Source organism: Osmerus eperlanus, chromosome 19, assembly GCF_963692335.1.
Source record: "Osmerus eperlanus chromosome 19, fOsmEpe2.1, whole genome shotgun sequence".
Classification (NCBI taxonomy): domain Eukaryota; kingdom Metazoa; phylum Chordata; class Actinopteri; order Osmeriformes; family Osmeridae; genus Osmerus; species Osmerus eperlanus.
This window is the reverse complement of record NC_085036.1, coordinates 2,433,358-2,450,485: the sequence shown is the minus strand read 5'-3', so window position 1 is coordinate 2,450,485 and position 17,128 is coordinate 2,433,358. Positions and strand designations below refer to the sequence as shown.

The 17,128-nt window shown below is 39.4% G+C and overlaps 2 protein-coding genes across 2 annotated transcripts; one reads left to right on the top strand and one right to left on the bottom strand.

The window, feature by feature from the left end:
- The first annotated feature begins 5,226 nt into the window (after positions 1-5,226).
- zpr1 (ZPR1 zinc finger) lies at positions 5,227-11,560 on the top strand. Its single transcript, XM_062485038.1, has 14 exons — positions 5,227-5,525; positions 5,649-5,810; positions 5,893-5,983; positions 6,321-6,391; positions 8,500-8,586; positions 8,767-8,889; positions 9,125-9,184; positions 9,261-9,327; positions 9,960-10,030; positions 10,140-10,229; positions 10,474-10,584; positions 10,675-10,764; positions 10,914-10,979; positions 11,215-11,560. The coding sequence occupies exons 1-14, from the start codon at positions 5,406-5,408 to the stop codon at positions 11,329-11,331; spliced, it is 1,326 nt and encodes a 441-aa protein (XP_062341022.1). The 5' UTR covers positions 5,227-5,405; the 3' UTR covers positions 11,332-11,560.
- Positions 11,561-11,661: 101 nt separating this feature from the next.
- On the bottom strand, positions 11,662-12,514 carry LOC134039284 (histone H2A). The gene has a single exon (XM_062485039.1). The coding sequence runs from the start codon at positions 12,422-12,424 to the stop codon at positions 12,038-12,040; it is 387 nt and encodes a 128-aa protein (XP_062341023.1). The 5' UTR covers positions 12,425-12,514; the 3' UTR covers positions 11,662-12,037.
- Between the last annotated feature and the right edge of the window lie 4,614 nt (positions 12,515-17,128).

Sequence of the window (17,128 nt, the reverse complement as noted above, 5' to 3'; positions counted from 1 at the left end):
TCTTGACAGTGGGACAATGTGTAGGCCTATCAAAGCGTCACTTTGTTGAGGTTATTTTTGGCAACGCGTTGCAAAAGAGGAAACGGTGCATTTAGAGCTCCTTAATTGTGGTTCGCGTTTTCTTTACCTATCTTTTGCCGTGGGATACTCTTTATAGGCCTTAGTGTAAAAATCAGGTCTCTCTCGATCTCAGACTCTGAGAATGAGCGACACACCCTTCCTTACAAAACTGCCAGGCTCTGTCAACATCACCTAAACAAATGAGATGTTCTGACTTCCTTAAAAAACCCTCGGGGGTTTGTCATTACAATGGTTTGCATATGATCTTACCGACACTCTAGCAGAATGTATGCCTCTGCTATAATCCCACGTAATGAATCCTACTTTTTCTCATCTGGACGCCAATGATGATGGCAAATTAATTTTGTAAATAAATGTTGCGAATACATGGTTCTCTGCCTCTCTTGAACGTTTTATTTAATGTCACCGGTCTGCAAGGAATATAGCCTACAATTCACTATAGCTAATTTAAGACAACCTGATATCGCTGCATGTTTGGGATAGGTCCATCAAAGAGCATTGTCGAATCACAATATTTCTCCAGTATTTAAGTTGGCAAAGGATGTAGGCTATGATGTACCAAGACAGAGAGAAAAAATCCATGTTAGTAACGCAAGATCAAGCGAGAGTTTTAAGGTCATTTTACGTCTGTAACCTCTGTTCCGTGTCAAGCTGAACAACGCCCCCTAGTCGTGCAGGACGGCGAGACGCAAACCCTCCAGTTTTTCTATTGTTAATGAACAGTTCATTGAAAGTTATGAGTGATATGTAACTGAATAGCCATCGTAGAATAGAATCACTGTATAAAGTTGCAGTAATCGAACCAACGAAATCAATCGAGGTCTACGAGATATGTCCTTTATGTGTCCATAAAAAATTGATTTGGGTTTGAATATGGGTTTGAACCACATAGCCCATTTTGTGAATATTCACTAATATGTCACCAATTAGGCCTACTTATAGCCTGTTGACGTTTCATAAATTGCTAATGTGGGATGATTGATAGCCTAATACAAAAAGTCTTATCAATTCCTTTTCTATATCGAATACTATGATTTCGATGACCCCCTGAGAAGTTAGTTCCATTTATCTTCCAATTATCTTCTCCAGTTCAAGGAGTCCATTTTCTGTTCTACGACATAAGAACCGATGTTCGGCACCAAGAGTTTGTTTTGATACTAGCTTCCAATACAATGAACTCCTATAGTCAAACTGTGACCGTCAACAGTTCATCGGGCTATATTTCTCCCTAGAATATCTGAACATGGTTTCCATTTTCAATACCTACGGGCAAATACCCTTAATATGCTGTTCATGCATGATCATTTTTTACTTGCTTTGTCTCCTTTAGTAACTGAATATGGATGAAATCACAGTGGGAAACTTGTTCCTTGAAACTGCTTGTTCTCATTCATGGATATGAATGAGTACAAAAATGTGCGAACACTACCCCTCAGTGACGTGCGGTGAGGTTTGTGGCTGGGGAGGCACTGACTCTTTCAAAGTCAGATTTACAAATACATGAATTCAACAGAGCAGCATCAATTCACCATTCAACTGGCTGCTTGCACATTGCCAATTGTTATTTTCATATCCCATATCAGCATTTTTTACACACACATATTTGGCCAAAGAAATGCGTTAAATTTATAGAGGCTCAGAGAGAGCGCATTTGCTCCGCATCGTCCGTGTTCTTAATTGGGTGTGCTCAAGCCTTCGGCGAGAGCACACTCTCAATTGTTCTCTCACATATATATTATTGTTGTTTTTCAACTTCTTAGTTCTTCCGCCGTTTTTTGGCCTTTAACTCGTTCTGCATACTTTAACCGATTCCTACAACTTTTGTATCAAAACGTTCAGCTCCTTCAGGAGATGATGGCTATGACTTTTGGTATTTCTCACTTTTATACTTTTTAAGACATTAAGGTTTTTGTGCAAATTATTCTCCCATTAAAAGTAATGGTAAATCCTTTCAAATCATTAAAAAGCTTCCTCCTCTTTCAAACGTAACTACTTCAGCTTACTTTCAGCTAGAGACACCATTCAACCTTTAAAATGTTCACAAGACATTCAGCTATTCCCAAATGATTCGGCTTTTTCAAATGTTCAGCCAATTTTGAATTATGACAGTTTGAAATACATTAAAATGTTTGCTCCTTCTTGATTTTTATGAATGAGCAGCAAGCAGAGTGGCACACTCTGCTTGCTGCTCTTTTTCTGATATTCAACTAATTTGTCAAACAAATTCCTCTAACGTTCATATAGTTTAACTTACAGAAACAAGTTATACCTTAAAATGTAGGAAAAATTGTCCTCTTTCAGCCAATGTAACTACTAAAACGCTCACATTTACAGATTTTCAGCTATGAGCCTTGAAGCGAGAGCAGCCTTTCAAATTCTCTCACTAACTTCAATGGAGAGGTGAGTAAAATCAGTCAGAGAAAGCAAGAAGGAACAAGATTTTGAAACTGCCGATAGAGTCGTATTTCTGACCGCACAGACATATAAAGGACATCTCTGGTTTCGGCAGAGTCTTGGGTCTCGGAAAATATCCTTATATTTTGGATTGGACGTATAGTTTTGCGTCTAGGTCAACTTGTTTGAGGTGTGGATGCTAGGTAAATGTTTGTTTTTCTCTCTGCCTAGCTCGTTAGCTATCACAGCTGCGCCATCACCGTGGCAACCAAACAAACAAGCACCAGGAAAGCAAAAGGAACACGTTTTTGAAACTGCAGGTAGAGTCGTATTTCTGACTGCACAGATATATAAAGAATATCTCTGGTTTCGGCAGAGTCTTGGGTCTCGGAAAATATCCTTATATTTTGGATTGGACGTACAGTTTTGCGTCTAGGTTATCTTGTTTGAGGTGTGGATTCTAGCTACATTTCTCTTATTCTCTGCCCTCAGCGCATTAGCAATCATAGCTGCACCATCACCGTAACAACAGACAAGCACCACTCAGTCTCTCACACAGGTGATTGGTACGTTTACTTGACCATGAGAAACACGATTACTAGCAATTGTCAGTTTATGCCAATAATACGATTACTCCGTTTACATGTGTAATTAGTTATGCGATTACTCAATAAACACTGTTGAATTTTATCAGCAGAGTGGTGCTGCTGACCATGCGTATGAAGGAGGCTGACGACTTCTCTCATTATAGGACATTTATTTCAGAACAATGAAATGTGGCCATCTGCCAGTTGGGTTGATCGCGAACTAACTTTTTTAAAGTAAAGACGTTACGCATAAAAATGTCCATGTACGGGAAGTCCATTAGGTCACAATACAATACATGAACATTCATCACATTAATTATTGTGTGCTCTTGCGCCCTCTTGTGTCGCTAAGAGTAAATAATATTTACAGTCATGTAACCTGAGAACATAAAAAAATAGGCTTACATTTTAACAAAATGTAAGGAACAGCCTTTTCTAGTTATTGTTTATTTTCGCCCCCCTAAAACTCAGTCAATATTTGGCTTACATAGACAAAGTAGGTGTCAAAAGTTTCGTCTTGGTAGCGATTGAGTTGCTTCTATTGGAATTTACGTTCCGTTGCATGGTTTAGGCTGAAGTTAAGTTTTTGTGGCGAAAAGTGAAGCTAACGGTGGCTAATTTGCTAGCCACAGTCACTGACGTTACTAACGTCACTAACGTCACGAAAACACGCGTGACTACCTTTGGCAGAACATTCGTTTCGCATCTGTTAACTTGGGGGATAGCTAGGCTAACTATAGCTTTACTGCAAGGCAGCTGCAGAAACGCCACAAGCAAAGAGGCCAGGGTGATAACTATTTACTCATTTTACTTTGTGATATGACACACAATTGTGATGTGTAATGTACAGTATAAGCTGATATTATTAAGGAAGTACATCTACTTTCGGAAACAGTAGTCTACTATTTCACTGAAGTATTAGCATCATGACATTAGCCTGTGTTGCCCGGGCAACACATACTACAGTGGTCTATGATGTAGCGTTATCTGTTTTCAATCGTTAAAATAAACATTCCTCACATATACATTTTCGTTGTAGGATTTATTCTGACATTAGTAAACGATTTGTTGGTGAAATTACCATTACCTGTGGTTTCAAACCAGTGTAGCTCACTGCAACGCTGTAGCTTACGCGAGACACGACAAAAACATCTAACTTACACAGCTGTTTAGGAAGTCAAACGGCGACAGAAGATGTTCGGCACTCCCCTTACTTAAATCAAAAGTCTATCTAACTACTAACCTGAACTTCATTGTCACAGCCTAAACGTTGTCAATCTGTTCATGAAAATAATTAATTTCAGTTTAAACCGTACAACGGAACGTTAAATCCAATTCAACCAACGCAATCGCTACCAAGACGAACACAGCAGTAGTCTAGTACTGTACCGTAGTAGTACAATTTACCGGGGCAGCTTCTCCACACAGGGCTATATCGCATTTTGCGTTGTTACTGACAATGATCGCTACCAGTGGGCTTTTTATAAATGAGCGATTTTCCACTAAATAAATGTCAAGCTTATTTACGTTTTTGAGGGCATTTTTTCAGTTAGCAGATGGTACTGTTTGAATCGCGATTCCATCTTCTACTGCCGGTAACGTCGTAGAATAATCTTCAAAGGGCGTTCTTTATTCATGAATGAATGCAATATGAGTAGGCTAAATGCCTGAAAATATCAGAGAAGGGAAAAACTTAAAAGGACGTTTAAGTCATAGAGATTAGGTCCATTTTTACACTGGTCTGCCAAATTTATTCGTTGATTCAGCTATGAGGCTGCCTCTTGCAGGGGACATGAGAAGACGTTGATCAGATTTCTACACTTCACTCGTATTTTCAGTTGTAAACGAGCAGCACAAAAAAATGCTTTTAAATCTATGTAATCTTTATAAATAATAAGTATGCATTTTTATATAAAATATACAGAAATATCAGTTGTAAAAATGTAATTCAAAAACGGACCCCTGTGCAACCGACGCAAGCAAGCACACCCTACAATTCCCCCAGAAATTGTACCCTCTCTAGTTCATCTTGTATCATCTTGTTTGTTTTTTACTACAGCCAAATAAAAAAAGGTGTAGTACTGCATTTATCCTGAAGGCGCAGTAGCGGTGACTACATAAAGATTTCGCATTTCTGTAATTCTTTACAGAATAAGAACCTACCGTTGACATCTTCCGGTGAAGACAGGCGCAAACGCGTGGAAACCGGTGGAAACTGCTGGAAGTCTGAAGAGCTATCAAGTCGTTAAGATTCTGTTTGGCTTTTGCCAGCTTGCTACTTTTCTTATTTTAATTACAGGTTTATCGTACTTTTTACCTTTAGTATAGATAACTATTACAATAATGTCAGTTATAGGCGAGGAGAATGTGCGAGGTGGTGCTGTTTTCAGAGACATCAACGCTGATGACGAAGACTCACAGCCCACTGAAATCGAGTCTCTGTGCATGAATTGTTATAAAAACGTAAGTGCGGACACAATTTCTGCTAAATTGTATTATTTTTTATAATGGCCTACATTTAGTGCTGCGTTTGGTAGCTCATAGGTATATTGGCGATGAAGTGTACGTCATTGTGCTTTCACACAGGGAACAACACGTCTGCTTCTGACGAAGATTCCTTTCTTCAAAGAAATCATCATCAGTTCCTTCTCCTGTCCAAATTGTAACTGGTCCAACACTGAAATCCAATCTGCAGGTCGCATTCAGGACCAAGGCATTACTTATACACTCAAAATCAAGTCTAAACAGGTTAGAATTGCTCAATGGACTGTGGACACATTGTAGCCTTAATTATTACCAACTCCTATCTGAGACGTTTGCCTCTTAACAGGATATGAACCGGGAAGTGGTGAAGTCAGACAGTGCAACCACTAGAATCCCAGAATTGGATTTTGAAATTCCTCCATACACTCAAAAAGGAGGTAAGAATCAATAAAAATGAATGTTGAAAGGAATTAAAGAATCTAAATATCTAAATCTAAAGAATTAGCATATTAAGCTTTTTACATTTTAAGTTTTATTGATTTAGCAGATGCTTTTGTCCAATGCAATGTACAAATATGGCATTAACAAATTAATCTAAAATGGAATTCAAACACAAGAACAGCTTCAGAGCAACTCATACTATTGTAGTTGAAGAGGTCTGTCATTAGGGTAAACAGACTTCTTTGGTTCTTTGCTTTTGGTTAACTGACTGCATTTTATTCATTAATGTTGTGTGCATGCATTGTTTGGTTAAAATCAGTTCTCTATTACCAGCTCTCAGCACCATTGAAGGCCTCTTAGACCGAGCTGTTGCAGGGTTGGAGCAAGACCAACCACTTAGAAGGGTATGTACAGTGCTGTGAAAAGGTATTATTATTATTTTTGTTTTACATTGTATGTGGTGTTCAGATTTGTTTGTGGTACTATATGTATGTACTGCTGGTAAAATGTACACATTGTTCAAGTTTTTCATTTCTCTGGTGTTTGAAGTTTCAATCATGCTATCTTATGGTGTGGAAAGTCTCTTCTCCCCCCAGAATGTAACTGCTTATTTATGAAAGCTTTGGTTAACGAGCAGCTCTGCCCAATATAAATCAGACACATGCCCTCACAGTGAACTCCACTGCCCTGCGATTCTCTTGTGTGTCATGTCTCAAAGGATGGACATTTCAAGACCTTTGCAAAAACAATTTGTTGATGCTTAACAGTTTGGTAAAGGTGACAAAGCGATTTTTAAGTCTCTAGGGGCCGGTTGCACAAAACACCTTAAGTTAAGATTTTCCTTAAAGTCAGAGTTACGGTTTCCTTAAAATATAATCGGTTGCACAAAGCACCCTTAAGTCTTTCCCTTAAGGTTTCCTTAAATGTTCCCTTAAGTATTTAAGGTTTTCTCCTTATCTTGGTCTTGTACTTAAGGATTTGTTAAGTTTGTTAAAGCGTTGCATGAAAGCCCTTAGCAAACAAAGTAAGGAAGAAAACTTAAGGTACCTCTGACTTATTCTTTACCGCAACATGGCTGAGTTTATGGAGATATATGAACCCATCCCACACCTATAGCACTCTGTTAGGCTATTGTGCTGCAGTCTAAACATGAAGGCTATTTATGCGTCGGCTACCGCTGTAAGTAGCTCAGGGCCAATATTCAAATTTGTTCAAAATGTCCCCCCCAATATATTGATATAGAAATATTGCTATAAAATATAAATGTGCTACGCTACGACAGGCCACCAGGCACGCTGTCCAAAATTATCATAACAAATTTAATAACTAAACGTTCAAAAAAAGAAGGAAATGAAATCTCCCCAGCAGATTGTACCCCCCAATGTTGACTCCATGGCTACGGCCTTGAAGTATCTAGACTCAAGCCGGTAAATGCAGAGTAACTGTTGATCTCATTTTGATCTACAGTTGGATGTAGCTCTCACTTAAACGTTACTGTGTAGCAACAAGACCTACAAGTAAAGTTGATATCACCAGTTTTATTGGACTCCCTCCTGTAATTGGTTCTCTTTTTTGGACATACCAATCTATATCATATATATATATATAATTTTTTTTCTTGAATTGATCGCTTCACCAAACTTCTTGTTTATTTTTGTTGCAATTTCGTCCTACATTAGTTTTTTGTTTGCAGATATTTGTGGATCAAATTAACTTTGTAGTATGTGCTTTCTTTTGTTGTATTCCTGTAGAAGCACAATATTTTCCTCTTCTGAGCAATTTGGTTTTCTTGCCGTTTCTTCAATTTTTTTCATAGGTCTAGGTAGAGCTAACAAGCTCTAGTTTTTGTAAGGTGATGCACTAGCGATATAACTGAACTAACCCGCTCTCCGTGGAAACGGTCAAATTTTACTGCTGTGAACTCACGTTCAATGTAGTAAATCCATTAATGTTTCACCTTGGCTAAGGAAACCATTTAAGGGATTCTGTGCAGCACCCTTAAGTAAATTAAGACCATTGTCATGCAGCATGACAATGGTCTGAGACATACAGGCAAGTTTACATTTGCTATGTCATGCAGCACGACAATGCTCTGAGACATACAGGCAAGTTTACATGGTGTGGTAGGACCTGAAACATGCAGATAATGCTCAAAAGTCCACATATGTCACTGGGCTGAAGCACTTAGGGTTAGGGCCAAATACCTCCCCAGCAGTGTGGAACTCATACACACCTACAGGAAGTGTTTGAGTTGCAGTAATTGCCGCTAATGGGGGTGTAGCAAGTTATTTATCTAGGTGCTATATAACATTACAAACATGTATTCATTCAAAATAAAATTAAAGGGTCACTATGTATTCATAAATTTTGGTAGAACATTTAATGGCATTCAGGGTATAAATATGCAAAAATACAGAATCAAATTTTTCACAGAACTATGCTTTCAATTATGTAAAATATTTAGGTTGGTTGCTTGTCATAGATGAAGTCATGCTCACTCCTCTTCATAAAGGTATCTGCCCCTGAAGCTGCAGAGAAAATTGAAGAGTTTATTGAAAAACTCAAGAAGTTGAAAGATGTTGAAAGTGAATTCACACTGGTGAGTCCAATTTTGACTCGATCAGGAATGGGGAGAGGGTGTCAAATTTAGATTTGGAATACGTTTATTCAGACTACATCTTTTAATAATGTCTAAACTACACAAAATACAATCATAAATATAATGGTGAAGGTTTCCTTTTCTGTCAAGCAAATTTCATATGTAATTTATATTTTGTAGGTTGTTGATGATCCATCTGGAAACAGCTTTGTGGAAAACCCCATGGCTCCTCAGAAGGACGAGGCTCTAACAGTCACCCACTACAACAGGACTGACCAACAAGATATCACATTGGGTTTGAAGGTAGTCTTGAACCACAGCTGACAGACAAAAATGGCTTTTCCTGGTTAGGGCTTTGCTTATTGTCTTGTTTTAATGTAAACACTTGAGTACTAAGGTGATGCTTAAGTAAAAGTAATTAATTTGATGAGGGGAATTCTGACGTTTTTTGAAAGGTGCTTCAAAATGTAGCCTACTTTCTGGTCAACGTCATCATGGGAGCCCGTGTGATTGTGTTTTTATTCCATGTCCTGCACAGGCTGAAGAGGAGGAAGAGGAGGAAAAGCCTGGGAATGATTTGGACAGTATGAGAAATGAGGTGAGGCATCGGATGCACTGAAATGGGTTCTTAATTTTGAGAAATACATTAAAATTTGGTTGTGCGTTTCTCTCAGGTTTTAAGGTTTAATACCAACTGCCCAGGATGCAATGCGCCAGCCTCCACAAACATGAAGCTTGTTCGTATCCTTTTAAACTTTTTGTTGGTAGACCTCAACTCTGGTAGTACTGCTAAAATGTTTAATGCAATTCTTGGTCAGATTTCAATTAAGGTCAACTTGATTATTGCCCACTCTAAATATGTTGGATTTGTGTCCATTCCTTATGTCCATGCATAGCCTGATGTTGTCATACTCATAATTCAAAATATGAGTCTGATACCGCTCCGTTGGGCTGTGAGTATGGGGCGTGTTTCAACCGAACCCGGAAAGAAATGCCTCTTCGCTCAATTGGATAGACCTACAACCAATCAGAGCAACGTAGTATGTTGTTTGTTGAAAACAAATTCAACCCAAGCGCTCTTTGGTGATGTGGTTGATTACGTTACTGTTGACCATCTGTCCATCATCGTATAAAGCCCGCCCTGACAATTTGATTGGTCTGAACAGCTCTTGTTCGGACATAGTTTTTCCCCAACTGAGCGACCCCAGACCCAACTTCCCGACCAAATTTTTTTTGTGGGCGGGATAAGTTTGGCTGGCACCCAGGCTAGTCCATGCATGTTTTAAGTCTATAAAATGAGGCATGAGAAACTTTGGAGTTTGGATTAAGTTGTGTGCTTGCAAATATTTGAATATTCCTTGACATTCCCTTAGAAATCCCTCATTTTAAGGAGGTTATCATCATGGCAACCAACTGTGATGCGTGTGGACTACGCACCAATGAGGTACAAAACTGCTTGCAGTTCTTTCTCTAAATTGACCCTAACTATTAATACTTAATTGCGCCAAAGCCTTGTGGGAGTGGTAGCATGTTTTCCTTGTATGACCTTGAAGGTAAAATCTGGAGGAGCTACAGAACAGCAGGGCACCAAGATCACTCTTCACATCACAGATCCTTCTGACATGACCAGAGACTTACTGAAGGTACAGTTTTCACAACCCCTCAGTATTATGATTGCTTGTTTTGAACTTCTCACTTTCCCCATGTGAATGTGTGGATGGATTACATGTATTGTATATCCGTTGTACATTAAAAGGTCTGACATTAACACCAAATTGAGCTTGTCTCATGAGGGCCCTCTTACATTTGAACTAGAATCGTTGCATCAGTCACATTTATTTGTTTACTTGAGTGAAATACAAAACAAATCCTTCTTGCTGTTTGCAGTCAGAGACATGTGGCATCCTCATTCCTGAACTAGAGTTTGAGATGGGGATGGCAGCTCTGGGTGGCAAATTTACTACGGTAGAGGGAATCCTCACAGATATCAAAGACCTGGTAAGCAGTTATGATGTCACCTTAGCTTGTTTAAAATGACATTGGTGCAATTGCAATGTTTGGTTCATAGTTTGTTGCTGTTCCCTACAGATTGTCTCCAAAAATCCCTTCTTATGTGGAGATAGCTCCACTGCAGACCGGACACAGAAACTAAAAGAGTTTGGCCAGAAGATTGACAAGGTTTTCTTGTTTGTCAAACTAGGAACTTTGTTTTCAATGTTTCCCATGTGCTTTTTGAGACTGTAGTCACCTAAGATATTGGAATATTTGGAGTTTAGACTGTGAAGCTTATATAAATGCATCCGTGTCGTCTTTCACCAAATATTCAGATCATCGAAGGAAACCTCAATGTCCATTTAGTTCTTGATGATCCTACAGGGAACAGCTATATCCAGGTAAAACAACTTCTTTTGACAATATTTATATAAATTATTTAAATAATGACACATCAAAATACCAAACTATTTGAAAATGATACTGAATTACTAAAAGTATACCTGAAACCATCATGGAATGTATATGTATGTTACAAATGTGTTCAAATATTTACATATATACATATAATACATATTCTTGAAAGTAAACATACTGAGCGTCACAAGTATAATTATTAACTGGGTTTTTCTTTAGAACGTATATGCTCCAGACCCAGATCCAGAGATGACAACTGAAAAGTACAATCGAACATTTGAGCAGAATGAAGACCTTGGTTTGAATGATATGAAGACGGAAGGATATCAGGAGTGAAGACAGCTAATGTTGAGATACATATATTTTACACTTAAACTTGATGTTCAGACAGATTGTTTTGGATATGAGTATTAAATATGTACTTAAAAGGAAGGTACGTTTTGGTTTAAAGTCCCTTTGACAGTCATGGTTAGTCATGAAATTACTGGAAATGTTGATGTTGGCATTCTATTGAATGTGCTACTCCAGAGTCTTGTGTTGAAGAGAATAAATCATATATACATTACTGCTGTATATCTCATATTGCTATGCATCAGTGTCCTCCTTTGTTCATGAGCCGTCCATGGAGAAGTTCCCGGATAAGGAAAACAACAGACTGGTGACCTTTGCTTGCGCTATACCAGAACATAACATTTATTGAAATAAACAAATAACATCACATTTTGCACAAAATGTCTTCAGGGCTTAGGCCTACATCACTAAATAGGAAACCCAAAATTGGTCCCATTTGTCTTCGTGGTTTATTCCACCCCACCCTTAAATGCGCCACCATACTTAGTCCAGTTACAAGAATAGGCAAAACGGTTTTACGTATGCAGAGTACATCTAAAATTAATTGTCGAAATTCTGTCGGAAATTGTGTTCGTTACAAAAACCAATATTATGAAGCATTGTCCATTTACAACAAATCCCACTTTCAGTGAGTGCGAAAAAGCGAGGTGAAAGGCAAAAGCCTTTGTTTTGATTTGTGGGTCCCTGCTGGTTACTTGCTCTTAGCTGGTTTTTCAGTCTTCTTTGGTAGAAGAACGGCCTGAATATTAGGCAACACTCCACCTTGAGCGATGGTAACACCACCTAAAAGCTTGTTTAATTCCTCGTCGTTGCGGACAGCCAGCTGGAGATGACGGGGGATGATTCTCGTCTTCTTGTTGTCCCTGGCTGCGTTGCCTGCCAACTCGAGGATCTCAGCTGTCAGATATTCCAGTACAGCAGCCAAATACACAGGGGCTCCAGCACCAACGCGCTCCGCATAGTTGCCTTTGCGCAATAACCTGTGTACACGTCCAACGGGAAACTGCAAACCGGCGCGCGATGAACGGGACTTTGCCTTTGCTCGGGCCTTTCCACCGGTCTTACCCCTTCCAGACATATTGAATAACCTGGACAGTCTAATCAAACCGCGTTGCCTACCTTTTTCATTAACAATTCACTTAAGAGTATATTGACGTAACGTTGGAGGGATTGGTAGGCCTATTTGTACCACAAGGTGTCTTCTGATTGGACGACTCTAATGGAAATGCACCAACCAATTGTACAAGCAGACAAACGTGTCACAGGGTCTGAGTTTCCAATAGGGTTCACGGATATTTTCGTCTACATTTGCATTGCGATCTTATAAATACAAGGCAGACATTGCGTTTCGAGACTGTTCGTTTACTCACGGTCAAATAGTGATGGGCATTCCGGCTCTTTTTCGTGAGCCGGCTCGTATGGCTCAGCTCACTAAAAAGAGCCGGCTCTTTTGGCTCCCTAACGGCTCTTTAAAAAATACATGATTTAACTATGAATTTGACTATGATAGGTGTGAAAACAATTCGATTAAATTATGAAATGAAATCATACTCAACCGTAACCACATATCTTTAAAAATGCATTGATTTGTCATGGCTCTCCTCCGAGTTTTGACTACTCTCTAGGGAGTCAGGTGGCTGAGCGGTGAGGGAATCGGGCTAGTAATCCGAAGGTTGCCAGTTCGATTCCCGGTCATGCCAACTGACGCTGTGTCCTTGGGCAAGGCACTTCACCCTACTTGCCTCGGGGGAATGTCCCTGTACTTACTGTAAGTCGCTCTGGATAAGAGCGTCTGCTAAATGACTAAATAAATGTAAACTCTCTGACTGTGAGTTGGCTCGGCCCTCCCTCATGCAGGATTGACAGGAACAGACGATGATCGTGTGCGCCTTTAAGCCTACAAGTATTTTTTCGTTGTTCTTTGAATTAGTCAATTATTTTAAATACAATTAAATTTCATTATTTCATAATCATTTAGTTTTTATAGGCTGTATTAATCTATTAAAAATAGAGTCGTTTCTGCAACGATCGTTTCGGCAACTGGTCGGGTTTTTTCGCAAGACGCTTGCGAAATCGACTGCAGGATGATAAAATAGTTGATATATTTGTATAAAAAAGCATGTTAAGATTTTACTACATTAATTGTAGACTATGGTGAACATTTTGTAGACTTTATAATAATTTTTTAACATTACTTTGTAGGCCTATGTACTTCACCAATATTCACCCTATAAAACCTAACTAATGTTGGTAACGAACGACCGTTCCATGTGGTATACTCCGATAAAAACGAATGAAAATAAATGGATTGATCTGTTGAGCCAGCATGCCCGTAGTTGTTTTGTTTGTTTGAGAGAAACGAGTTGTCACCGTTGCACACAACACACGCGTCCAGACATAGCCTACCGAGAGAGAACCCCCAAGTCGATTTCTAAAATCAGCGAGAAATTCAAGGATATGGACAACATCTAATTATTTCTCAAAGTTGAAACGCACAGGGATTTTTTACAAGGACAACGTAGAGAAGGATCATTGCGAGAAATTCAAGGATATGGACAACATCTAATTATTTCTCAAAGTTGAAACGCACAGGGATTTTTTACAAGGACAACGTAGAGAAGGATCATTGCTGGGATGCTGTTGGAATAACATGTAGCCTATGCCATGTTTATGTACCATGTTAGCGTAATGTGAAAAAGGAAAGCTCAGAGTAGATGAAAGGCTTGGTGAATGCTTCTGTACTAGGTCTAAGTCCAATCAGCGAACAGAGGGAGTGTCTGAGAACGATGACGTTGATGTTGTGCGCTAGTTTGTGTTGTAGTTCTGTAATGGCGGCGGAGAAAGATGCGAGCGAAGCCATTTGGTCCGTTGTGGCAAAGCTGCCGAAAATCCAGAAGTTAAAGCCGGAGCAAGAACAATCCCCACAGGGTTCGTTTGATTTTCCAGCTAGCTCCGTGAAGGAGTTGGCTAAGGCCGACGCTAGCGATTGGTTATGGCAGATCCAGAGTGGCTCTGGGCAATTCCAATAGTTTTGAACTTCAACAGAGTACCCACCTTCAAGGAAGTTAACGCTTGCCAATGGAGCGAGCCCAGACTCTCTGTACAAATGAAATGTACAAGAGTCTGGTTTGGATCAGGCTATGCGAAATCGGCTGCAGGATGATAAAAGACACCATATTAGTTGATATACCTATGTTATTAAGATTTTACTATATTAATTGTAGACTACGGTGAACATTTGTAAAGTTGTAGACTTTATAATGATTTTTACTTTGGAGGCCTACGTACCAATATTCACCCTATATTAAACCTAACAATGTTGGTAACGAACGGCCTTTCGAAACGGATTGATCTTTTGAGCTACCATGCCCGTAGATGGTTTGTTTGAGAGAAACGAGTTGTCACGCGTTGCACGCAACACACACGCGTGCAGATATAGCCTACCGAGAGAGAACCCCCAAGTCAATTTCTAAAATCAGCGAGAAATTCAAGGAGATGGATGACATAAAATTTGTTCTCGAAGTTGAAAAGCACAGGGAGTTGTATGACCCCAGCAACAATTTTACAATGACAACGTAGGCTAGATAAGGATCAATGCTGGGATATAGCCAATGCCATGTTTATGTACCATGTCAGCGTAAAGGAAAGCTCAGAGTAGCTGAAAGGCTTGGTGAATGGCACGGAGAAATGCGCGTCTGGTGTGAACAGCCTTGAGCCAGTCGTAGCCGACCGTAGCTGATCCTGACACGTCCGGGCGCTTCGCCGATAACACCCTCTAAAATATTGCTCATTTAGTAATAGTATTCAGGCCCGGAGTGGCCATCAGGAGAATTCCCGGTGGGCCGCTCTGCCCGCTCATTAATTGGGCCAGCAGATCGCCTGCTTTCTCTTTGTTTTTTTCACACACCGAATAAAACGATGTGTTAACCCTTGTGTTATCTTCGGGTCATTCTGACCCATCAGTCATTGTGACCCACCGTCGTATTGCGACAAATTTACCTCATACAAAAACAAAGTGAAGCATTTTCTTTTAACTGTCGGGCTGTCTCAGACCCCCCACATTGGAATGGTTAAAAGAAAATTATTTGTATTTGTTTTTGTATTGGGTAAAATTGGGTAAACACAACGATGGTTCGTTATGAACCTTTGGGTCATGTGACCCGAAGGCAGCACGAGGGTTAAGTTTGTTAAGTTACTGTGTGACTGATAAGTATGCTAATAGGCTACACTAGGTTTTATTCTAAATAAACGCATGATCAGACCGTGCATTTAAAAGTGCCATTTTCAGTTGTCGCGCATGCTCTCTTTCTCAAACACAAGTGCGTGTAACAAGGTTGTTTTCATGGAGACAACCCGAAACCATCATTTATTGTTGTGGACGGAGTTATCAAGATTAAGCTGATGCGAAAATAATAAAATGGATGGGAAAAAGATGCCAGGAGGAACTGAAAAAGCCAGGTAAAAAAGAAAGATCTGTCACTTCATAGGTTCCTGCAAGCAGTGGCGGAACTAGAGTTTTATACATGGGGTGGCCAAGGGGTGGCCAAGGTTACTTCAGGGGGTCCATAGTCCAGAGTCTTGGGTCACTGTTTTCATTAATATATACAGTATAATCTGGGTCTATAAGTGCTGGAACATCCAAAATATTTTTAGGAAAAAAAGCTCAAGCACCAGGGACTTATAATAGCATTTCTGTGTTACAGAAATAACACAGTGCATAGTTTATTTACAAAACAAAGTGAATTTACACACCCAAAAAAACAATTTGCAATTTGACGTGACAGGTAGCAGAAATCAAGCAGATGGACTTATGGACTTATGGAATATAAATAACTTGGTGCCCAAAAACATTACAAATTTACAGTATGATATTTATGTTCATATATTATCTTAACTAACTAATAGCAAAGAAAAGTTTGGGAATTGGCCTAAACAAGACCACATTAAATCTGTGTGATAAGAAACCCTTTGGATGTATAATTTTAGAATGTCAGTGTACAAGCTACACAGTGCAGGTATTATTTATTATACCTACTAACACAGATGTAAACACAATGTTAGGCTAAATTGGGAACCGATTTCTCGTCTATCTGATTACCGTATTTTTCGGAAAACAGGCCGCATCGTGTTCGTGTATAAGAAGCCCCCCCCCCAGAATGAGCACTTTGTGTTTGTAAATCGGAGTATAAACCGCACTGGAATATAAAACGCACTTTGAAAGCAAACAATGTTACCATTGTGCCGGGTAACGTTGAGCAGACCACTGCTCACGATTTATTACTTGCCATCTAAGTAGACAACATTCCCAATTAGGGTGAACACTCAAATGATCTAAAGACAATAGCATTGCACATTTCAAAACAGAACAAACACAACTATAGAACTCCAAACAATGCTTATTAAACTATGCTAATGTCCTTAGAAGGTTTTCAGCTTGCCGCATGGCATTCTGGGTACCAAGAGCAATGCACGAGTATAGGCGATCTACAGCATTGTGTAACACACTTCGGTTGTGGATAGTATGTCCAGAAATAAAGCCAAGTCACTCATTTAGTGGCAGAATCCATTGTTATGTGTACAAAATTATTTTAGATATAGTATAAGTTTAACTAACTTGCAAATCCTGAGGATAGCGGTCCGTGTACCTTGTGGCCATTGGTTTTTCTATTTTGCAACCCGTGTTCACAAACGCAAAATAGGGCCGTAATCAGTGTTCCCAGGTCCGCGGTTTTCCTGCGGAATTGGGCTACTTTTGAAGTGTTGCCGCGGGTTTAATTTTTTG

Bases quoted from the DNA above. Each gene is read 5' to 3' on its own strand.
- zpr1 (XM_062485038.1), top strand. From the start codon at position 5,406: ATGTCAGTTATAGGCGAGGAGAATGTGCGAGGTGGTGCTGTTTTCAGA. The intron at 8,890-9,124 runs GTAGTCTTGAAC...TGTCCTGCACAG, and splicing joins ATATCACATTGGGTTTGAAG to GCTGAAGAGGAGGAAGAGGA. The intron at 9,185-9,260 runs GTGAGGCATCGG...CGTTTCTCTCAG, and splicing joins TGGACAGTATGAGAAATGAG to GTTTTAAGGTTTAATACCAA.
- LOC134039284 (XM_062485039.1), bottom strand. From the start codon at position 12,424: ATGTCTGGAAGGGGTAAGACCGGTGGAAAGGCCCGAGCAAAGGCAAAG.